We start from the raw sequence: 24,932 nt of genomic DNA on the forward strand, positions 1-24,932 counted from the left end.
ATAGAAAACGATAGGTCAATTCATTTTCAAAATTAGGATGAATAGGATGATGTAAATGCTGTGGTATTGAATATGAATATTTTTATGCAAATAGAAAAATTCGATTTGTCTCTTTTAACTTCGTACTTTTTATTCTATTGAATTTTTCAGTGTTTAGATTTGGCAATGAATACTATCCAATTTTCGGAGAATTCTTTTTTTTTTTTAATTTCGGTTTCGTTGAAGAAATGTAGCTATTGTGTGCCTACCTCAATATTTTTTATGATTGTTGAGCATTTTTAGATAGAGTTTGAAGAATTTTTTTTGAAGATCAGGTTCTGAGATATTCAGTCTGAATAGAAAGAATGAATTTTTTAAATTTACTAATACATGTTTTACTGAAACTTTGCTTACCTGAGAAAGAACTTTCTTTCGGCAGCCAAAGCATTTTTGATATCTTTACGACCCTCGATATCTTTTTGACTCCTATTAACGACACCGATATATCCTCGTCGAAGTGGTAGTAACTTATTTTCTAAAATATCTCTTGCATCGGTACCTTCGTCCATAAGATCGAGCTTTGTAATAACACCAATTGTGCGCACACCTTGGTAGAAAAAAGAAATACCAAGAGATTATACAACATGATACACTGTATTTAACCGATCAACAAAGATTATTCATTATTCTCTGGACATTAAAGCTTTGTTGTCAAATTCAAGATGGTAGTGAAACTCATAAACAACAATCATCCAATAATATGAATATAAACGCCAGCAGCAATAGAATCACCAATAGCAGAATTAAAATTTCATTGTCACATGAATATCACTCACCCTGCGGATCCACTTCCTTGGCCAACTTGAGTGCATCACTGTTTGCTAAATCAGTGTTAGCCGGTGTTACAGCTAATATAAGACAATTGTCCCTTTTGATGAACTGAAATATCATGCCCTTTATCTGAGCTTCGATATCTACTGGTTGATCTCCGATCGGTACTTTGGTGAGACCAGGCAAATCGATCAGAGTTAAATTTAGGACTGTAAAAATAAAAAATATGCTTCAATTTTAATCTGTTAGTTCTTTATCAAATCTTCAAGTATTAGCATCTACCAGTTTTGCATACTTATACAAAATCTTTGTGTGAGTAATCTTATGTTAGGTTGAGCCCATCATGTAATTAGAAGAGGAAGAAAAGGTGACTTAGAAGATATTCCCCACATACAATATCCTATTACTCCCTATTCTAGAGATTAACAATTAGATAGAAACATGGTGTTCACTTATACATGATTTATTTTAAAATAAGTCATGTAGCTGAAAATAGGTTGAATCAATATTAGCTAACTACACCAATATAGCAGGTTCTTATTTAAATCTCTTTTGAACCAAGTACTTCTACTGCATGAATATGGAAAATTTGATGATTAAGATTGTTTCATTTTACAATAAGTAAATAATTACAGATAAGGTTTTAAGCACTCAGCACTATTCTGTATTTAACGCATATGTTTTGAAATTTAAACAACTTATTAACGCATATTGACAATTGAATGTTTGGTAGTTTGGTGTGCCTTGAATGCATCGGCTGTTTATTTGCTGCCGTTTTGATAAGGCAATGCGCAACTGGTTGTTGAGCTTATCGCAAATTTTATAGTACGCGATTATCCTTAACAATCATAGCAGATTCTCTGTTAAACGTTAATTTTAAATTTAAAATGATAAATCTTTATTACGTATACATGCAGATATTTGTGCGTTATCAAATCAAAGAATCAACCGCCACTGTTACTTCTCATAAACAAAGTAGTTAGAATGGATAAATCAGAAGGTACACAATAAGAAAATTAAACAGTTTAAAACATGACGAAAGATGTTTACAATTCGCAAAGTTAAAAATATCACAGACAGATCCCAAAAATACATACCATTCGGCGAATATACTCTGAGGTTAATTGGTATGTTTGAAATTCCTTTGTTGCTCCCTGTAACTCTATCTGTCTCTGCTTCAATTTCTCTACGCACTTCATCAAAATCCACAAATTTTTTACCCTTACAATGAAGGAACTCGGCATGTTCTGAAACAAAAAAAATCACAAACTATTTAACACCGTATCTTTCAGTTTCATTGTACAACGAACAACGAATAAGAACAGTTGTAGTTCCCACATGAAAGAAAAAATCACTATACGTATAACGATATTGTTCATCAGTATTTTAGACCAAATACCACGTGGATTTGTAGGTTCATTTTCATACTTAACTCCAAGATGAGTATTGTCTGAATTTTTAAACGGTTAGTAACAAATATCAGAGGCAACACAAAGACATTTTTTGTTGAAAAATGGTTGCGTTACATTCCTATGAGGTTGAATATAATGATGCACTTTCACAAAAAAATCGTTATTCCATTAGTTTACAACCGTCTGAAATTCATCATTCTATCATACCTTAATACAACGTACTCATATTTTGAAAACTTAACTCTTTCAAAGGCATTCCTGAGTTGTGAGTCAGTTATTTTTTAATAATGTTTGATTATATTAATGTCACTGACTTTATCTTGGCAAATTTATTTCAAAAGATTTGTTTTACCAGCATAAAGTAGAAGCATTTATAAATTTTTATAAAATTTAGTATCGCATCATTTCACATGAATATTACGAAATATTTCTAGTTTATTCCATTTAGTAAACAAGAAGCACATTGCAACTTGTTAAAACTTTCAGGGTGAGTCAGCAGAGTTTTATGTATCGATTAAAATATCAGAACACCTAGTTTTGTATTTATCAGTTTCCACTTGAATATCAGTTGCAAAAAATGTAATACCAGATGAAATTTTTACAAAAGTATCTGGAACATGAAAAATTGAATTTATCAACACTTTTAAACATTTGAAAATGCCATGCACAAATTCATGCTTGTAATGCTATAATTTTTAATATTTGTATTTTCTTGAATTAGACCGTTAGTGATTATATACCAAGTGAATTAACATCAAGGTAGTATAAAGGTAATGTGCCTGAAGTGCGAAAGAGAAACTTTGGAATGCAAATGCATGCAATATTTATGATACAAGTTCTTTTGATAAAAATCTCTACAGATTACATAACAAAAATTATCAATTCTGTCTGAATAAACCAGAAACAAAATGTCGTACCCAGTGACGATATTTTACAAACTAACCAGCACAGATATAATTTCGTTTACATTTTCCTTCAACTGAAAGTACCGAAGATCAAGCACATAAAAGCCGAGTGAAGGAGATAACTTTTACATTATAAACCTAAGTTGCGAAGCCTATCTGCAGCTGCCAACTCGCTACCATATGCATGTGAAAAGATAACATTGACAGGATGTTCCACAACTAAAAGCACGCCCAATACTTATTCAACAATGAACACATAGACTGAATTGTTGAAGAAAATTTGAGCGATCCACAGTAGTATTTGTAATGTTACATCTCACGGAAGGTATATCTTTTTTCATAAAAAAATCCGCCATTTACCACACTATCTTTTAAATCGTGATCAATTTTTGTAACTGCTCAGAGTTTTAGTAAAATTTGGGTATGTAAGTATATGCGGTAAGGCTCAAACTAGTCAGACTGCAGACTCGTTGGACCTTGCGTCCTCATCGACACCCACTGATTGTGATAAGGAGATGAGAAGGTTTATGACTATTGAAATATTAAGAAAAAAGAGTCCTTTGATTTAGTGAATTTTTGCAGAGAACAATAGCCTTTTCCTTTATCTTTATCATTGACCATGGCAACATATATAACTTGCTTTATTATCTTCGATTCCAAGCATATTCTAATGACAAATATTTTGTATAATAATACGTATATGTAATGTAAAAAAAATTAAATTGAGTTCTCTTTTCGCAAGTGATATCTCATAATCGGCTAATCGAATTATAGCTCTGTTCCACAGTATGAAATAATTCTGTGTCATTCTATCTACGATCTCGGATGCTAAACAATATCAAATATTAGCCGAAAACATTCAACAATCAAATAAATCAAATATTTAGTTAAATTATATTTTTATCTTCATTCCCACTGTTTTACAGATTTGTGCAAGTTGTTAATTTTTAATATATATATATATATGCATAGATTAATTATGTAGATTTTTTCTGGCGATTATAATGGTATAGAATAATGAAAAATCTAACAAGCCATTGTGCAATCCAAGTAAGCGTCTTAGGCAGAAGTAAGTAGATGGCTGAAGGCAGAATTGTGATATAAACACAAGCCTTGTATGCAGTGTTAATAGCTCATGTTACATAAACAAAGACAACAGTAGCTCAGGAATGTCATAATTGGACATAATAAAGAGAATTTTGCAATGCTGTATAATTTAATTTTCAATATCGATGACTCGAAAGCTATCATTTATTAAATCAAAGTTCAAACTGATACTATATTCTAATGACTAGCTGTTGGTTTGGCCATGCATATCAGCCGGAGCTGAGTAAAAGAGGAGAGTGGGAGGAAAGGGGATGAGAATCAATACTGGGCCTACACTTCCCTCATGTAGCTATGCTCATCACTTTTTGGTAACAATTTTTTTTCTCTACAATCAAGACAAGAATACTGCACCAAGAATTGCTCATGGACCCTTGATGAAAAGAACAATATTTCTCAAAAATGTGAACTATTCGTAATTACATGAAAAAAAAGTAGAGCAATCGAATCAAAATACAATGCATCGTTCTGCATTTACAAGTTTCCTAGTATGAATAGTATTCGGTTTTTGGAAGAAAACGAGATAATGAACCAACAAATGTTGATGATTTATAACCAGATGTTAAGTAAAAAATTGAACTTACCAGTAGAGCTATTGATCAGCTGGAGAATAAGTGGTCTTCTTGTTACAATGCCTGATCCTCTTGGCAAGAAATCTCTGTGAAAAAAACATATACGTTAACATATGATTGCTAAGATCAATACATTAAAGGTAATTTTGTTGCAGAATTTTATTCTTAAAAAACGCTCCGCAGGCTTATTCTCTATCTTTGAAGTAACGCATACCCACAGAAATATTTGCGGTTCTATCGGAAAGAGCTAATGGGTAGTTTGATTCTTGTGGACATTTATAGCTGTACAATAACGTTATTCGTATTCTGAAATTTCGACGTTGTTTATCTATTGTCATGACAGATTTGAACACACAGGTAACAGATAGGCACGATTCCCTATTTTTTTAGTTATTTTAGCTGCAATTATTTTGTCGGGATGAATTCTGCGATTACGTAGCTGCGAGGTTGGAGAATAAGTCCCCAGGTCTTTAAGTAAAAAAAAATTCTTTTTTTATGGTTAGATTAAAACTTAGTTCAGAGTCCTGGTTTGATGAATTAGATCTTGACAAAGGATTCTTTGTGGTGGCAAAAACAATTCGAGTTGACTTTAACATGTGCGTGTGCTTAGAAGAGACAAGTGAATCCTCTTGTTTACTCACGCAGTATGAATCATTGGGCTAACTGCTGTGACATTCTTTGCTAAATGAATGAAAATTACATTTAGCAAAGTTCACGGTAGCTGCAATTGTGTTTTAATTTTGTATGCAGAGATGAACAATAACACGAGGCTCAAATATTTTCAAAAAGCACTTCGTAACGGGAAATACTTGTGTTACAGCTTCTTTATACAATTACTCTAAAGTAGAGTGATAATTCTTCACCAATAACAAAATTTCTACAGAAATTTGGGTGAAAGAAGCATTTGGCAATCTTAAATTTTGGAAAATATTGAAATATGACGCTGTATTGATCTGTTAGGAAAATTGCAAATGCCAATATAGGGTGATTCTTTATCTGGGCTCGTATCAGTCTTATTTATTTACTATGGAAATAGTTATTCTTCACAAAGCACAATTTCTTTCAATAAGCGTTTATGTATGAATCGTTAACGAAAGACTGATTGGAAAGTCGATATTCAATAAAGTAATTCTACATTACAAAAAACAACTGTATAGTTTGAAATACACAATCAAGCAAGGTAGAAACTACTTCGAAGTTATCATTGATTCATGACTCCACTTACGAAGACACCTTTGTTTGAGAATGATCCAATTTTTATTGAATTTATGCTACATCAATAAATCTTTAATCATAAAGACAATTGACTAGAAAAAAATTTCCAGAAATCTTATGGCATGGATAATATATCGTGGAAAATCGTAAAAATTGTAACCAAATTTGGGCACTGAGATAAAATTCGGAAAAGAGACCCAAGAAATTTTTTTTCTTTTTGTAGATTTATTTTTCTGCACATGTCAGCACTGTTGAGTCTAATTTTTTTCCAATCAATATACAATTTGAAAGTGGTCTTGAGGTTGGATCTTTCTTCATCGGTGTCGCATGTCGTTTATTTGTTCAATTGTTTGCCATTTTTACATCTAGCTCTTTTTCTTTTGTTACCGTACAAAAGTCGCGTGTTTCTCAAGCCAACTTTCATTTGGAATAACGGGTGAAAGATAGCGTGAAAACAGGCTGACTCATATTATCAATTGTTAGATCATCGGGACGATTGAGACTTTAGAATAGAGAATTAGAGTCTGGACTAAATATTCGCGAAGGAACTTGATACAGGGTGTCACTCGAGGCGAGTGGGCGGCCGGGGAATTTCGTTATTGACCCTGGCGACCCGTACGTTTGAAATTTCCCAACTGTCAAACGCGTTGACGTATCGTCAATTCCCAGCATCGACGGCATTATTATATTGACGGGACGTTTAAGGTCGGCTTGGTAATTTGCCACGCCTTGCGTTGTATCGGAGCAAATAGGTTAAGAATAACGATAAAAAAATTAGCATGGATTCGTCGATAATTTCGGGGCGTTGATGAATGGAAGGATCGAACTTACCTGCCGACAAAATTTTCCAGAACGGAACTCTTGCCAGCACTTTGTCCGCCCACAACAGCGATCTGTGGCAGGTCGAGTTGCATGTGCACTCCGAGCTGAGTGAACGCATCTTGAAGCTTATTTACAATTGGTATCAACTGTTCCATTCCCGTATTGCCTGACATTTTGGTTAATTTTAAGTTATCGTCGGCACTTCCTCGAGCAACAACAGCTATTCAACGACACTGGAAAACAGAATAAAAGCGTATCAGCACGGAGCCGCGACCACCACCTCCGTCCGACAGGGTAGCAGTAGAGCGGTCAGAACTGTCTCTCACACTGCTCGTCTCTCTCTCGATAGAGCAAAATGGCTGGGCCCACGATATTCCTTGAGCCGATTCGAACCCCGAACCCGAGTGTTTTCACCGCATTTTTAATACCCGGAGCCCGATTCTGCGAGCGAGAAACGCGCGTTTCAGCAAAGTTCCGTAATAAAACGGACAGAACAGCAACACTGCGAGTGCCCTACGCCGCGATCACGCAAATGAGATCCAGCATCAAGATTCTGGACGTTAACGTTATAATCGATAATCGAAGCTTGCGCAGTGCCGCCGAGTTTCTGACCCAGTTTTAGAAACGGAAAGAAAATCTATACAGATAACGACGTAGTGAATAGCGTTTCGTTGACAGGGGTATTTACCAGCGTTAAAAGACACGTTTTATACAGTTTTTCAATCAAACAGTTATCCACGAAATTACCCGGAGTCGGTGAAATTTTTAATTAATAAATATGATATTTTTTAAGCAGCGCGCTCTTTCTTCCGGAATATATAGCGATAAGCCAGTCACAAGTACCCTGTTCCACAGATAGGTGACAGGGCAGACCCGCTATTTCCGCGACATTACGAATCCAAAATGTCAGACATCGATAAATGGATTGATATTGCAAAAGAGTGCAAATACCTACCAGAAAATGACCTCAAGGTAATGAGCGCATTTCATTGACGATAAATAAATATTTACTGCTCGTATAATCTCTCGCCGTATTTTCGAAATGCCAATTTTCATGAAAATATTTTAGGTTACATTTCCCGAAGTATTATCTTTGAATAATTTAACTTGTACTTTTACCTGTTTATACAGAAATTGTGTGACATGGTTTGCGATTTGCTCCTCGAAGAATCCAATATCCAGCCAGTATCGACTCCAGTAACCGTATGCGGTGATATTCACGGACAGGTGAGCTACTGCGACCCAATATAACCTCAAAACTTTAGGGCAGTACTTGTTGATGCATATCCCATAATATTTGTGCGTCTTTCATGTCAGTTCTACGACCTGGAGGAGTTGTTTCGGAGCGGAGGCCCAGTACCTGATACAAATTACATATTTATGGGAGATTTTGTCGATAGAGGATATTACAGCTTAGAAACATTTACCCGTCTGCTAACACTAAAGGCCAAATGGTCAGACAGGATAACGCTATTACGAGGAAATCATGAATCGCGCCAAATCACACAAGTTTATGGATTTTACGGTAACCATGTGCTCTTCTATTTATCATTGTAGGATCCAGTAATCTCAGAGCTTTGCCTATACGTTAGGATGGATCTGAAGCCCAAAGTATAATTAGCAAGTTTTCACGCTGCGAGCATGCGGTTGATTTTCGTTTTAGTATCTGTTTGATTTGCTTTTCTTTCAAGCCTTACGCTTCTTTCGCTACTCGAAGGAAATCACATAATGTTTACATGCAAAATTTAGTTTGACGAGCATGGGAGTTAAATGTCAGATTTATAAGTTATTCAGGTTGCCTGCCCCCAAACTTTTTTGGAATTTGACTCCAGAATTCTCTTTCCTTCACAGATGAGTGTCACAACAAGTATGGAAATGCAAATGCGTGGAAGTACTGCTGCAGAGTATTCGATCTTCTTACAGTAGCTGCTGTGAGTATATTTATACATTAATGCACCATGATTATCAGTACAAAAGTAGTAAAAAGTGAAAATACTAGATACGTAATAATTTATTTCAACGAAATTTTTTCTTCTAGTTAATTGACGAACAAGTGCTCTGTGTTCATGGTGGTTTGTCACCAGCTATTAGGACTCTAGATCAAATTAGGACAATTGAAAGAAATCAAGAAATCCCACATAAAGGTATGAACAACTATAAATCAAGTCTATCGTATGACAATTTGAGTAAATATTATATCTATCAAAAATATTATGTAATGATTAGGAACGCTGTCCTGAAAACTTCCAGTAAGCATTAAGTTACTCAGCTTTGCACTTTTGAAACTGGCGGGTGAAGTTTGTTGCCGAAATCTTGTCAAAGCTCATGGAATGCCAACATTTAAATAAATTTATAAACACAAAAGTGTACTGCTTTCCTCTATATAAGAAAAGTTTTGGTTCGATTGCCTGCCAAATTTGACTGTCAGTTTCAACTTCGTATGTGGCCAACTCGATTGATATTTTCTCATTCTTTATTTACTTGCAGGTGCTTTCTGTGATCTAGTGTGGTCCGACCCAGAAGATGTCGATACCTGGACAGTAAGCCCACGAGGAGCCGGATGGCTATTCGGAAGTAAAGTTACTCATGAATTTATGGGTATAAATGATCTTCAACTCATATGTAGAGCACATCAGTTAGTTCACGAAGGTAAGCCCTTGCGGTAATAATAGTTAGGTTATTATTTTGTTTATCCAATATATTATTTTTCTTTGCTTCTTCAACTAATTGTAAGCATATTGTTACTGACGAAAGAAACTAGTCAATAATTTCGTATCAAGACATTTGAAATTTATTTACCAAATGCAATATCTCATTGCCAATGAAGTCGCCAGAATTCACTAAAGTTGAAAACTATAGATTTCAACTTGGTATAGCAAACACAAATGCACGTACGGCAATAACTTGATGCTCAAGGATCGAAATATTCTTTAAATCGTTAAGTATTATTCATATTTTGTAAATAAATATAACATTTACCTTTGTAGGCTATAGATACATGTTCAATGACAAGTTGGTGACAGTTTGGTCGGCGCCAAACTATTGTTATCGATGTGGCAACATAGCCAGTATTCTACAGTTCACAACGGTGGACCAGAGAAATGCGGTGTTATTCCAGGCAGTGCCAGATGCCGAAAGAGTGATTCCCCCACTTACTACAACACCTTACTTTTTGTGATCTAACTCGGCGCTCCATCTGTCTCGATGCAGAGGAGCGGCGTCGGGATCTAGGCCTCACGGAGATACATGACTGCTCCTTTGTCAATGAATTGGGCTGGTATTTTGACAGCATGAACGAATGTTCTTGTAGTATATCATAATTTGGGAGGTTTTTTTATACATCAGTTTATCATGAAATTCGTAGTTTTTGTTTTCTTTTTTTTCCGTATCAAGATATATTTCCGGCACAATGATTGTGCCCTTCTTTATTGTTCAAGTAAAATTATATGTAAAGGAATTTATGACCTTGTTTTTTAAAAAAATTTTATACGCTAGAAAGTTGTCTGTGGTAAACTATACTGAAAAATATAATGATATAAAAAGGTTCTGCCATTGCATCAGCCTGATCTGTTTACTTAAAAGAGCTTCTGTAAAAATTCAACAACGACATTCTATGGTCTAGATGCTTTTGCTGCCTACTGTGTACATTCTGTAGAGCATTCGCACCTCAGAGCAGCAAGTTGGACATGTTTGGTCGCCTGAGAGCTTTTAAGTAACTTATAAATACACGAAATGTCATTGGTCCAGTGATGTAAAGAGAAATAACATAGAAAATATTATTATTCAAACATTCCGACAAGAAGTGGGCTCTGGGAACAGTGAATGCTTCTTCGACATTACAGTTTACTGTGTCTAGAATTCAGGTTTCAAGAATGCATAAGCCAATGTCGTATCGTTAGGGTCTTCCCGAAGATATTAATAACTTGATTCTGTTCTAACGAGCTTCGTACCGACTATTATTGCTAATGTTAATATTGTATCTTTATCTTGAATAATTGTACAATAAAAATAAAACAGTATGATCACGGATGGTCCGGTAAAAGTTTAGCACATACCATTTTACTTGATGATAAAAAAAGCATTGCAACATTTTTGTACGAAACATGGCAATATTTTATCGATAACCAATTCCTTGCATTTCGTAAATTATATGATGGCTTATTGATATCAATACATAAATGTTTTATAAATGTTCAAATTCCGTGGAACGCAATAACTGATACTCATAAAAAAAAAAAGACACATTACTTTAGGAACGATGGTAACCATAAACTGTACGAAGTTGAATGTAATATACAGCTAGTTCAGTCCTTTCCGTGACCATCTTGATACAGTTGAAGCAGAGATACCACTTTGCCAAATAAAAAGAAAAGAATAACAAGTATGAGTGTACAGTTTCCATATCATGTATTCATATGCCAAATTATTGTTGTATTAAATAATTGATAGGTAGATTATCATAAGTTTATTAACGTAGGGAGCAATTTTTTAAACTGAGACCCTTAGCAATGTGCCTCTAAATTAATAAGCGTTTGTGTAATATAATAATGCATAATGAAAATACATGGCTAGTATTAACTCACCAGCTGCTGCTGTTGCTGTTGCTGTATGTAACAAACCTGAATTCTGGCACTCTTTGTCACTAATTTACGATACTCCTACTGAACTCACAAACGCAAGAATTATAGTATAAAATGGCACTAGCTGCCAAATCAAACCAATATACAATTTCAAATTTTATCAAATCGACGGAGTAGATCTGCTCCGAGCAGATCATATAGAATTTATATCGTGCACGTAATGCGTGTTCTTTGTTACAAAATCATGTCAGTTCTCAAATGCCACGTTACAGTGCTTTATTTTTAATGCAATTACTGTGAGAAATTCCTCAGCTTGGCATCTACACATTATAGAGGTATATCAATATCTGAATTTCATGTATCCGTAAGAATGATAGACATTTATATTGCCTCATATTACTTGCCAACTGACACAGAATCGTTGAACAGTCTGTTTTAAAGTGACAACAACAGTATGCAAGTGTCTTTTCTCGTTTCCCCCTGTTGGTCATGATAAAAATACTTTTGATATAAATGAATAAAGACTTGAATAAAATCATTGGCTTGAATGGATGTGGGACTAATTAAGACATTGGGACTCACGTTATAAATTTTATAATCGCTTCGGTAGCGTCTGATCCTTCGTAGATATGAAAACGTGAATATCTATACGGTTCGTACTCTTGGGAACCTTATAGTATTAGCGCCTACACCTGCTGAGGTACTTATCACATTTGCCTCCGTATCTCTCTATTTGCAAACACTCAAGCTTTGTCAAAGTGTCTAAGTACTTGCACCAAAACACATAAGTATACTTGATTCACCAAACTTAACTGATAAAAAATAAAGGAAGCTCAAATTTTGTGCAGGAGCTTGAACGCTACAAATGACCTTCAAATATCTCACATGGAGACACCACATTATCACGATCATGTACCTTGAAAGTATAGAACTTTGTTATGTTAACGTAATAAACATCTGTAATAAAAAATCCGTAAAAACTGATTTTATACATAAATTCATTTTTTCTATTACCCATTGTGTATTAGACAGAACAATATTTTGAATCGGTATAAGGAACAGTAAGTAGGTTGAAAAAAATGAATGTATCCTTCGATTAGCGTTATGTGAAACGATATCACGGCATTAATTTATCAAATGATGCAACTCGAATCTAGTTGTGATCACCTATCTAGATATTGTAATAGATTTGTATTCAATGAATAACATAAATCAGTATCTAATAACTAGATTTTTGTTAACAAAGTTGTGAGGTCAAAGCTTCTTCAATTCAAAGTTACTCCAGATTTTCGTATTTGTTTCAATGATCCAGGAAGGGAGTTCTAGGTCTATTATGAATTTGATTGAGAACTCACAATGATTTAGCTGTCATACATTTATATACACACCATCGCAATCTCGCATATATTACACGTTGTTTTCGCATTATTTTCGTGTATCCGTACCGGGGGATCTTGAGCTATTGCCGTCCCCTCGGTCAAATGTTTATTGTCAAAGGATCGGAGAATCTCGAGCCGTTGCCGTTCTCTCGATCTCTATGACAAGAACTGTTTCCGTCAACCTCGTGAGGTTGGATGTGTATCGGCCTTAGGCCTTGACGTGAACATGTTTTCCGGAGCGCGTCGTTCTGACGACTGCTCCAAATTCGCGCGCGCGTCTGCTCACTCGTCAGCGAGAAATCAGGTACCAGTGCTGCCATGAACCGATAGAGCGCGGCGATCTCGAGAAACTACGACGGCGCGATATCCAAACGACTTTCAGTCACCAGACAAAAGTGTTACCGGTTTGAATCCGCCTTTTCACTCACAGTCACTGATATTTTGTATGATTTTCCGTCTTATAAATTCTCTGACGGTAATCCCGTTTGGTATAAATATTCCAAGTAGATACACAATCATTAAATGGTTCAGGAACAGTTGTATTGACGATATTATTTTTATAAAAAGTAACAGAAACAAATAAACATTATGCAAGAATGTGTTTTACTTTAAGTACGGAGACAAGATTAATATTGAAGGAGAGGTATCAAAATTGGTATTAAGATTCGATAAAAAGAAAAATGCTAGTTTTACTGACATATCACACAAAAGGCTGATATAAGGATTTCCCACGAAGTGGACAATGTTGACCATGGATATACTTTCTTTTTCTTCATAATGAAAGTTTGCATTTTATGATTATAAAAAGTTGGTATTGACTCGGGGATTACAGTACAATTTGTTATTGACTTTTGTGAAATATTATAGTAAAAGTCTATATTTCTCACTTTCCCGTGGATCTAACATATCACCGTTTTCCGTGTTGAGAAATATAGATAATAAACAGTATGAAACACCGTTCACGATTTATTAATCAGTAATCAGTTTATTTACTTGTAATAATTATTTTTCGTCATATATATAATTCTATTAACTCCTTATTATTTATATAATAATATAGTATATTTATATTTAGTATGTATAATATATTATCTACATTTATACTCCCTATGAAAGGCATCTCCAAACAGACTTCAGATTTACTTCTTAAAATATCTTATTTATTCATAAAAATACAGGGGGCTGGGAGGGGCTTGTTACATGCCACTATTCGGGAGTTGTCTACTTTGCTGGGAACTAGCTTTTCAGTACAATTGACAATACGGTATTGTCTCTGCGAACAGTAGTACAACTTTGGATTATACTTTAATCACTATGAAGTGACACAAAAAAAAAGAATAAAATAAAATAAACTGATGGGGGAAAGGGAGACTGGAAAAGTGTAAAATTACTTTCCAGTACGATCTCCAATTTCAGGAACTGTATAATAATGCAAATGCACAATTTATTATCGTCCTATTCCGATCAAAATGTAAATTATAGTACAACTAAATAGACTGCTGTATTCATTTTTAAGTTATTTTTAAGATATTAAATATTTACAAGGCATTTTCGAAATAAGAATATTATGCGCGTATCATTCGTGACTAACTTTTTGCTTTGTAAAACAAAAATTAAATTTCACGCTGTTAAAATAATTAAAAAAAGAAATAAATAAATCAAATCGCGTTACGTGAATGTGTGTTTCTGAAACGATAATTTGTTTATAAGCGTTACAATAAATTCTACTACGATTTCGTGATATTTAGTCCATTCAGAAACGTTTAGTAACATCTTCGATCATTCTAACTTTTATAATGGTCTAATGTATGGGTGATACACGTTTGTAAAGTTTTACTGCAGTTATTCAATTACAAATTAGCAGAAACCAATTTCATAACGACGTGTGGGATCTCTGTCAACCATAGTGAAATAATGAGATTGTTTTACAAGATGGAAATTATTATTAATCGATACCATTTGATTCTTGAAGAACTTGTGAATTATGATAAAACCCCCAAATTTTATTACCGTACACCTCTGCAGACAATGTTTCGAAATACAATTATATTACCGTACTAATATTTTAACCAATGATTGAGCACACACTCTCAAACAAATGTTTTTCCAGAAACCTTGTGCTCGCAGAATAATTTTGAAGAGTATAAGCATAATCCAGATGCATTTTCATTTTATAATAAAAAATAATATCATAAACGAATCTATTTTTCTTTTGCTACTTTGTAAACATCTCACATCACACATGTATAAATCAGACATAAAATTCTCCCATAAAGTGATCGAAAAAAGCAAAAACAAAAAATAAAAAAATACTCGGATAAAAGAATAAAATATTATTCAAACGGTACTGGAATTTTCAAAAAATTCACCTCTTTACTAGGCTTCAATAGCAAAGTGAAGGCAGGAGATCGGATAAGTTTTTCACCTAAAACTGCGTAATACAAAACCATAGTCAGTCTTTCAAAGCGACATCGTAAGTATATGAATCTATTGTTCTTTACATCAAGTGTTCGTATCACCCTTATTAGAACACGAGTTCCCAGCATTGACAACGATCTCCGCAGTATCCAATCTCAATAAAAAAAAAGGAGAAGTAAAATAAGAAAGAAAGCCCCAATCATTAATGGTAAACATAATAATGACGGTTCGCTTTCTAAAAATAGGTAGAAATTGGTAACTTTGACTCACTCGTTGAAAAATTATTGCCAATATGGCAATCATACATGTCTGTCGTTTCTGGGTTAACATTTGCTCACGTATACAAGTAGAACGTGTCTACTTTGGTTTATAGTCAAGGTCGACTCTTGTTGAAGTATGGGTATTTTTTACAGCGTGTCATAACCAAAAGTTATGATTTTTTTACATTCATTTTCAAATATAATTTTCATTTTTTCTTACGTTTTTTTTTTTTTTTTTATATTTTATATTTAAAATTTATGAAAACAAATATATAATATTATACAATACAGATTCTCCGTTATAGTTAGCAAGCATTAGATTTCAAGCTACAAATGGTATTATTCTGCTCATATAAACACTAATTCAATCTAATAAATGTAAGCAAATACGAAACCAGAACACAATGAAAATGTTTAATTGTGATGAATGGATTATATCTCGCAAAATTGTAGGGAACGTAATTAAAAAACAAAAATAAATAAGTCTACCAGAATTTTCTGTAATTCTGATGGACGTTACTTGTTGAAAATATCAATCAATTAAATGTATCAAAAACTCAGCGATTTGTTTAAAGGACTGAGTAAATCACATATAAGATTGCTGTTATACTGATCAAGTAGCTTCTAACACTAACAGATTTCTAAATGCGATTAAATGATCTTTCGTTCCTGAGACAATTGTAATGAATTGCCTTACGATGTGTTTATAATTAAATTCGTTTATATGAGCAGGATCAGAAGAGTTGAAAATAAAATAGCACATAATCCTAATATTCTCTTACTGATCTAGGATTCAAAAACAGGATTTGAATTCTAATAATAATAGATGAACGTAGAAAATTATTGCTCTAACATCATTAATCAAACATGTAAGTATCAGTGTGATATAACAAAAGTATATATATATATATATACCTAAATTAATAATAACTCACAATTTGAATTTCAAATCCTTTGAATAATCATTATCTAATAATTTGCTAAGAATTATAAAGCTACCCTTCAACGAATAGAGAATAATTTGGTTGCTTCGAATGGATTAAATACAGCAAGAGAGACTTAATTCTTATTCATTGAAAGTCATTCTGAAGCTCGAAACATTATATGCAGTATCACAAATAAATTCACCATACAACTGTCTGGACATACTTTCATGTGCGATTTTCCACAGAATTACCGATGAGTATAACAACACGTCATTGCAATATGAAATCGTTACTTTTTCTTTTTTCTTTTTTTTTTTTTTGATAATAGGTAATCGGAAGTACAAAAACAGACTAGTACTTTCAACATAGTTATTTAATTTAAATTTTCGTACAATATGTACAAAGTTGAACCCATAAACGAGAGGCATTCTCATCGACTCTCACTCGTACTTAAATATTAAAGGTTGGGCATAATAATACTCTCGGTAGTATAATGCCCTAAGTCTTGCTGATCAAACGCTTTCTTTCCTGTAAGAAATACCTGTACTCCCTAATATGCATGAACGAATATGTATTTCAGTATACATGTATACCTTATTGGATCATTTCATAAAGGAAGTAGAATTATATCCTTCCAAAGAAATCACAAACCCAACTAAGATTTGTCGAAAATGTGTCAAATTATGGGAAAGTCTTAAACAAACATCTATTTGACACATTGCACCGGTATATTTTAGCAATAAATTTTTTTGGTCATCCGGGATCTCATTATTCGTCGTCTCGAAATTGAGAATAATTGTGCTGTTAAAAATGTATTTGTGATAACGTGTGTTAAAGGATTATAGCTAGATGGTACTATAGTTGTACATTTGTGCGTAGGCAACGAAAGAATGTACAACTCTTCCGGTGAGCATCCACAGTTAACAAAGTTATGCCACAGTTAACAGAGAAATATATTTGATGAATTTTCACTTTTATTGTTGTAATTGTCATGGGAATATTTACTTGATAATTAAACAGTGACCATTTCTGTTTAAACACGGAATTAGTGTTATTCAGTTAATACCTACTATGCATGAAATTTACACGTTTTCACATCGATGACGAATTTCTGACGAACTAATGAATTTTAAAAACTATACGGGTGAAACTGATAAAGCAAAGTATAAAATGTAATCACCTAATACGAACCTGCACATATTTATAAATTCACAATAAAGTAATTTCGCCTGTAAGAAATGTTCGCTAAATGCTGATATGCTACAAAACTGACGTGAAATACCTATGGTTTCAAATCACCTGTAAAGAATTGAAAATTTCTATTACTTTTATCCATTACCAATTTTTCTGATCATCCATGATAAAAGAATCTCTCTATTTGTTTCCACAATTCATTATTTACTCATTTTAATAAATATAAATCGTTATCAGAAAGAATTGTCCGAATTTGCTGTTGAAATTAATTGTTAGAGCCAAAGTTACGTAAGGAACTGGTAGTAGGAAAGCATGTAAGATAGACCCAAGACATTGCTGTTACGCTACAGAGGCTCCTGTGTTTTTTTACGGGGAAAATTATTATACAAGTAATATTGTCTGGTATATTTCACAGTGCCAGACAAAAGCAATATCCCGCATATTACATGAATTGGAAGTAGCATTTGGATTTGGTAACTGCTTTACTCGTCTAAAAATGGAACAAAATAAAAAATCATGTGATATCAGGTGGACTGGAAAGATGAATCATGCGTGCAAAAATTATTTGCTCTGTTTTTCATTTTTTCTCTTCACTTAATTTTGGCGATACTGAGTGACCTAAATTATTAAAGGACGTAGCATTGAATTTTTCAAAAACATCGCATTTAAATATTATTTTAAATCTTTAGAGCACACAGAATTCATCCCGAAGGTTAAAAGTGACTTTGTAGTTTTACCGTAATTGTGGTCAGGCCCAGTGCTGGTAGTTTTCTTGTTGCAAACTTATATAATAATAATAATAATAATAACAACAACAATAATAATAATAATAATAATATATATACATATACATATATATATATATATATATATATATATATATGTATGTATGTATGTATGTATATTCCGATATCAGGGAATACAGGAATTCTTACTGCATATTCATATTCACAAATAATATAAATGTTTACAATATAAAGTATCCATCAGTAGTTAAGTCTTATAATATGGACAAGTAGCCTTGAGTCAATAGACCTAAGATTCTGCGTTATTCATGTTCATCCTTTGAGGTGTATTTTTGGTCATAAGTCAAGTTTTGTTTTGCGGAACAAGATTTCCGATGACTTTTCATCTGCGTTTCGTTCCGTCTTCACAAATTGTATTTCAGTACAAGTCCTCCCGACAGCATTGTTGCACCAAATTGATTATTAATCTTCTAAACGTGAACCATATCAAATAACGATAATCTGTTTAGTCATAAGATTAATACGCACTAACAGACTTGTACCAAGTAGAAAAATGGTGATTTTGTTGTTTTTCATGTAATATACAAATTTATTTGATGCAACATCGCCACAATGATTCATATTGTAATGTTTGCGGGTACTAGTTAGGTTTCAAATACCATTTGTAATGAAAAATTGGTAAATGTTCCGATTTGGTGTAGCAAAAATAAGTTGACGCGCAAACAGTACACTCGGAAACATATTGGGTGAAGTTTCAGACAGATATTCCACAAACCGCAGTGGGAATAGTATTTTTGAAATAACACGCACAAGTTCTTCATCATCGATGCAGGCACAATACAAACCACTTACGACCATGAATACATCAGTGATTTATATTTATGATAATTTCTATGGAGGCAAGATCAAATAACTAAAGGTTGTGTCGAAACAACATGCACGAAGTATGTGTTATTATAGTTATTTTTGTAACATGAACATTATTAACTAGCATCGCCCACTGGTACTTTTTGTTTAACATCTCGTACCTTAAATAGTTGAGCCAATTGTTATTACTAGCTGTTTCTCTTGTAAAAAAAATAAATGTAATAGTAAATCGTGACGAATTTGATTTTTTCTTAAACAACAATAACGTGATGAAAATGAAATGGGAATTTTGCAAACCCATTTAAATCCGCAGTTGTGTATCGCGTGGTTTGAGCTATGCCGCATATGTTTGTTTCAGTGCACAAAATTTGTAATAACGATATAAAAGGAGATCACCATTTATATTTTTTTTTCAAGAGAAACATGTAGCATATTCACATTTTACTATACACGTAATATATGTAGTCAGAATTCAGATGCGTCCAACCTTTAGTAATACTATGACATTTACTGTGGTAACTTTAGCAAGAAATAATAAATATAATGATTTACTGACGATTTTAATCAATATAATTGGTAACTGTAGGTGTTTTATGACGAGTGTCTGGTATAGGTACAAAAATTCACAAAGATAAAATAGTTTATTTAAAGCACAGTATTGTTCTGTGTATGGTGTAACACAGTGCCTGTACTAGATGCTCGCCAAAAAATACCCAAACTTGTATTGAATTGTCAGTTATTGATTATGTTAGGTTCACTGCTATTTCAATCCAATTCATTCGTCGTCGAGTGGAATTGACTTGAGAATATTAATAACTATTGTCAATAATATTGATGTTATATAAGCATACCCGATCAGTTATCTCAAAGTTCAGATTACACATAAATGTTTACGTCGCTTGCAATATCCTGTAGTGCTATGTCGAAAAGATATGTCATTTGAAATTATATCTATACTCGTATTATTGGATCCTGATATCTCAATTATCTACAACGATTCTTATTTATTTGGTGAATCTGAACCACTGAATAAATTTTAAAGTGTAAATTTGTACCATCACCAAAATGCTAATTGTTACAGATTCGACATTTTGCAATAGTTTATTCGGTAAATGAGTAATTATTTCAGATGTCCAAGTCCTCAGCGCTTGGCAGGATAATTGATTTGCTTTGAAGATTCATATGCATACAAAGGCGTATGCAGATTTATTGTGTTTTAAATACTTCTATGTAAATGTACTTTGCAACATCGCACTTACGGTTATTACATTCTTTTCGCTTCTGCATTTATTCAAGTGGGCTATTTTAATTTTATTCTGTGTAGCATATCAAGCTGGAAAATGTGGATGACCTGCTTCAAGCGTTGGGGTTGAAAGTTAAGTGAATATTTTTTTCTGAAGGTGAAAAACTCGTACAAACGTAAAATATTTATATTTCAGTTACGTATATTTCTATGGTTCTCGATTTGAACGGGGCATTGAAACGTAATGGGAAATTCGTTTTCTAGATCTTCTCATTTAATTTCACCATCCTAATTGACTTTGAGATTTAAATGTAAAAAACGTAAAATATTATTACGAACTTAGCATATGTGGGTATGAGGTTATGATTAAAATATTATTTTGACTATTATACTTTTTTAGTAATTCGAAAATTTAGATCTGTTCGGTCAAACGTCGCAATTAGGGTATTCATATTTGCAACTTATTGTGATTAGACAAAAAACGTGAAAGAGAAGAACAAGGTGTGCGACTTCCCTTTTTTACACGCGCTATGGGAAACTATTACGGGAACACTGTATGAGATGGAAACTATCGCCTTTTGATTGAAATGACAATATCCACAGGTTTTAAACAATCTTCCAACGGAACTATTGAATGACGTTTGCCGAGAAGGAATTCCAAAAATTGAATTTTCCGTTAGACGGATTGGCATTTTTCCCGCGTCCCTGCCTAATTTTTCAATTAATGTTTCTTGTCACAACAATTACTCTCTTTCGCAAAGCAAGGCCAAGATTTCTATCACCTGGGCAATTCCATCATTGTTTTGACGAGATTAAACTATGCATATGTTAGAAAATATGCCAATAATAATCGGAATAATATTGGAACATTGGGCACTTTTTGACGAGTATCCAGTACAAGAACCAAATTATACCAAGAAATAGCTTACATCGTTAAATACTATTCCGATACAGCTTGATACCTAGATCAGAGCCCGCATAAAATTCCTTTAAATGTAACACGTCAAGTGAACCTAACATAGAGACAATAAACGATTTAACTGTGTATCGCAAAATGGTAACGAAAAATACTTGTTGGCCACAAAGCTGTAGAGTTTTTAGTACTAGAGATAGGGTGGATATTATTATTCTGAAAGACGAGACGTAAAGGAAGCAAAACAATGGCTTCGTTGCACTAATGGCAGTATAACACAGTAGATGCTAGATACAAAAGAATGCTTTATGTATATAATTACGATGATTGTATCGATATTATGAGTTGATAAAGTTAGAAAAGAGTCGAGTTGATCCATAGAAATGTAGTATATCACGTCAGATGTGGAGATTGTGGTTGAGATGTGGGTGTGACGTGACCAATGGTGAGCATTCGAGAGTCTTATTAATCGGATTATGCAATGTGAACACACATGACGTAGTTGCGCAGCTGCGTACAGAAATATAGTCTTCTAGTTTTGGTAAAAAAGTTCAGTTCCTTTGTTTTTTTTTCTTTGTTTTTTGTTTTTTAGTTTTAGTTTTGTACAACGCAACGAACACACACATTTATATTATATAGTTATTATACATACACAAACAAAGCTTTCATTTCGTAAGTCTATTTGTTTGTTTAGGTATTCATTTATTTACTATCTTTGAATTGCTGAGTTCAATAGGAAAGGAACGTAGAACATTTTGCTCTCGAGTAGTAGAGCTGCCGCTGATTGTACCTGTAATTACCAAATCATAACTTAAAAGTCGAAACGTAAAACAAAATCATCGCAGCCTGCATAAGGTAATGAATCCTTCACGGGCTGTAAACTTTTCGTTTCATTTGGAAATTGAAAAGTAAAACTCATTTCGCAATTCCAATATCCAATACTGGATTCTCAGAAAAATACACTGATTAGCAAAGCACAGAATTCGAAACTTACTTCGGGCAATCTGACGAGAAGATCATGGAAGCGACCTGGCTGCTGAGGCGCACTGTGTTCCACAAAACTGCGTAAGCAGCTCATATACCGCTCTTGGATTTGTTCCAATTCCAATGTACCATCTCGTGCTAAAAGTATGATTAAGCCAACAATTATTTGAAGAACATCATCGATTTACAGTGAGTTTAGATAATGAGATGGCCGTTCACGACGTTGATACGATAACAATAATCACGCATCTCGCTTGAAAGCATAAATTTTGGCATAACTGTAAGAGTAGAAAATGTGAAACAAGTATATTATTACGTATGCTGCGTGATGCACATAATGGTTATAGGTATAACAGCAAAGAAAAGGAGACTTACATTTCGCATCTCCATTTGCAGCAATTTAATAAAAGAGTGAAAGTTTAGAAATGATTAACATCAAAAGCAACACTTATAAAGTCGGAGAATAATGTACAAGAGCTGTGTTTCTTAGTCGAAAACTTCTCAACGAATTCGTTATTTTCAATTCTAGAGCTTACCTTGAGATAACATGGTGATGACTTTTAGACACACATATTCCTCCATTCTTAATTTCACCTGTCGAAACATGAGCGTCACGTACGTAATTTTTTCTACCATCAGTCCCACGTCTTGTCGCAATTGGTCCATGGTTATTGGCCTTCCCATCATACTTGTGAGACACGTTTGCAGAGTACACAAGTTATTCGAAACCTGTTATAAATATACATAAAATATCGTACTTGAGTGTCAATTGATTCCATTCAAACATCACGATAGTTATGCTATTGAAATAGCTTTGAAACAGTTCGCTCTAATCGTAGGAAATTCAACAGAAAACTGTGTTTCGTAAAAAAGCTGATCTGATTTTGGTGAGGGGACAGGGTGAAAAGGTTTCATTTCATGTGACATTGCAGTGTTGGATGCAGCGTTATTTTGGAGTAATTTCTGTTTGCGTTGAAAAAGATTACGTTGGTCAACATACCTCTTCCGTAAAATCTGCACTCGTGCCGTCGCTACCGACGCCAGTCCATTTCTGTTGCCCGTGAATCGCTTGATAAGCAGAGGTGGTGAGCACCAGCAATTCGTGCCACTTGTGGGTGAGCAGCCTCGTATGCACTTCAACAGGCAGCTCAAGGTAAAAGGGTAACCTCTTGGTCCACTGCACCAATTTATACACTATACTGTCTCCTATCTGACACAACTTTTCACTTAAGTCTGACTTATGATCCAGTAGTTCATCCAAGTTCTGAAACATATTTGAGACTTTATTAGACATTTCATGATATCTCTTTCGCTAGCTGCGACGGTCGTGAGAAAATTAATATGTTATAACGACGAAGATATTGTTGAAAATTACTCAAGAACTTACCCTTAACGTGGCAATGTCTTGGAACTCGTCACAGTCTATGAGGGTTTGAATCATCGCGAGCGTTGCGTCCAAAGGGAATGCTCTATCCCTTGAACTGCTCACTGCGTTGTCTAGCCTTTGTCGTAAATGTACAACCTGAAAAATTATACAAATTTGTAATTACGAATCGTGACTATAATTACAATGGTTCTACGATTTGCGCAATACATCTCGTGACGTCCCTTCCCTCATTGCGTTTTATTTTTCTTTTCTTTTGCAATTTTTACATACGGCTAGATTAATATGGTGATCGCCGCTTTATCTGCGTAAAATTATGAAAGTGCGGTTTCTGAATAGAAACAATTGTTTTTAATGACATGTTCGTTTATGGACGGAAATTGGGCACGATTGCGTATTAGAAAGTGTACGAAGTAGGAACTTTTCATCCGCAATTGTATGATAAAATACCGCTAACGTTTCTTGTTTAACAATTGCCTTATATGCGACACAAGGATAAGTTCAACGGTAATCAACTGTGTGATCAGTTCATTATAAATGTTCCGATGACAACAGATAATTTAGGCTTATGTAAAGACTTTTATTGGGAAAGCTGAACGCCGTGTCGATTCGAAAAGGTGAGTAGTAAAATTGTAAGTGCGGATCGGCCGTGAGAGGCCAATAAGTCATAACTTGGCGGAGAAGGATGAGGTCAGTGTCCCCGTATGAACACTTTCACAAAGTTACGAAAGCAGCGGACAACTGCCTGACTTTGGCACCAGCTGCCGTTGCGTTTCTGTTGTCCAACAACGTATTTTATCAGAAACTTGCGAAACTAAAAATGTTAGGTATGATAACACAGACCTACGAAATACAACTTTCAATTCCCCCCCCCCCCCCCCCCCCCCCCCCAAGTACTAATGTTTTTTCTTTAGGTATCTAGGTACGTTGAATTAAAATATATTTTATTTATACAAATATAAGCTATATTTTAATTGAACATACCTAAATACCTGAAAAAATGCATTATAACTTGGGCGGAAATTGAAAGTTATACTTCGCAGATCTGTGTAATCATTCAACGAGTTGTACGTTAATATTCGCATTGATTTTCGTAGGAGAATTGGAAAAGGGCTTCGGTCAGAGATCTTTCATAAGTTATACCGATTTCACTTTTGGCAATGGCCTTTGTGCTTAAATCCACGATATGATGGTCAAA

At 34.0% G+C, this 24,932-nt stretch overlaps 3 protein-coding genes across 17 annotated transcripts in view; 1 reads left to right on the forward strand and 2 right to left on the reverse strand.

The window, feature by feature from the left end:
• Nucleotides 1–8,070, reverse strand: part of LOC124299978 (dynamin) — a 31,068-nt gene extending 22,998 nt beyond the window's left edge. For 3 of the 10 annotated variants that reach the window (XM_046753530.1, XM_046753522.1, XM_046753532.1), the window contains exons 1-5: nt 6,850–7,403; nt 4,816–4,889; nt 1,908–2,057; nt 816–1,019; nt 394–586 (exon numbers count right to left, since the gene is read on the reverse strand). In XM_046753530.1, coding sequence (XP_046609486.1) covers nt 394–586; nt 816–1,019; nt 1,908–2,057; nt 4,816–4,889; nt 6,850–7,013 — 785 coding nt within the window. In that variant the 5' untranslated portion in view covers nt 7,014–7,403. Of the gene's footprint in view, nt 1–393; nt 587–815; nt 1,020–1,907; nt 2,058–4,815; nt 4,890–6,849; nt 7,404–7,959 lie in introns of those variants that run through there. The other 7 variants (XM_046753526.1, XM_046753524.1, XM_046753523.1 and 4 more) reach the window with 4 other exon arrangements.
• On the forward strand, nt 7,671–11,121 carry LOC124299997 (serine/threonine-protein phosphatase 6 catalytic subunit). Its single transcript, XM_046753582.1, has 7 exons — nt 7,671–7,812; nt 7,972–8,067; nt 8,158–8,365; nt 8,692–8,771; nt 8,879–8,984; nt 9,328–9,489; nt 9,828–11,121. Exons 1-7 carry the CDS (start codon nt 7,744–7,746, stop codon nt 10,016–10,018), a joined length of 912 nt encoding a protein of 303 aa, XP_046609538.1. The 5' UTR covers nt 7,671–7,743; the 3' UTR covers nt 10,019–11,121.
• Nucleotides 11,122–19,472: 8,351 nt separating this feature from the next.
• LOC124299977 (hormone receptor 4) overlaps nt 19,473–24,932 on the reverse strand; it is a 110,327-nt gene continuing 104,867 nt past the window's right edge. For all 6 annotated transcript variants that reach the window (XM_046753520.1, XM_046753517.1, XM_046753521.1 and 3 more), the window contains 5 exons: nt 23,738–23,872; nt 23,351–23,614; nt 22,887–23,079; nt 22,361–22,488; nt 19,473–22,156 (listed from right to left, as the gene is read on the reverse strand). In XM_046753520.1, the coding sequence (XP_046609476.1) occupies nt 22,076–22,156; nt 22,361–22,488; nt 22,887–23,079; nt 23,351–23,614; nt 23,738–23,872 (801 nt within the window). In that variant the 3' untranslated portion in view covers nt 19,473–22,075. The remainder of the gene's footprint in view (nt 22,157–22,360; nt 22,489–22,886; nt 23,080–23,350; nt 23,615–23,737; nt 23,873–24,932) is intronic.

This window comes from Neodiprion virginianus, chromosome 3, assembly GCF_021901495.1.
Source record: "Neodiprion virginianus isolate iyNeoVirg1 chromosome 3, iyNeoVirg1.1, whole genome shotgun sequence".
In the NCBI taxonomy this organism is placed as follows: Eukaryota; Metazoa; Arthropoda; class Insecta; order Hymenoptera; family Diprionidae; genus Neodiprion; species Neodiprion virginianus.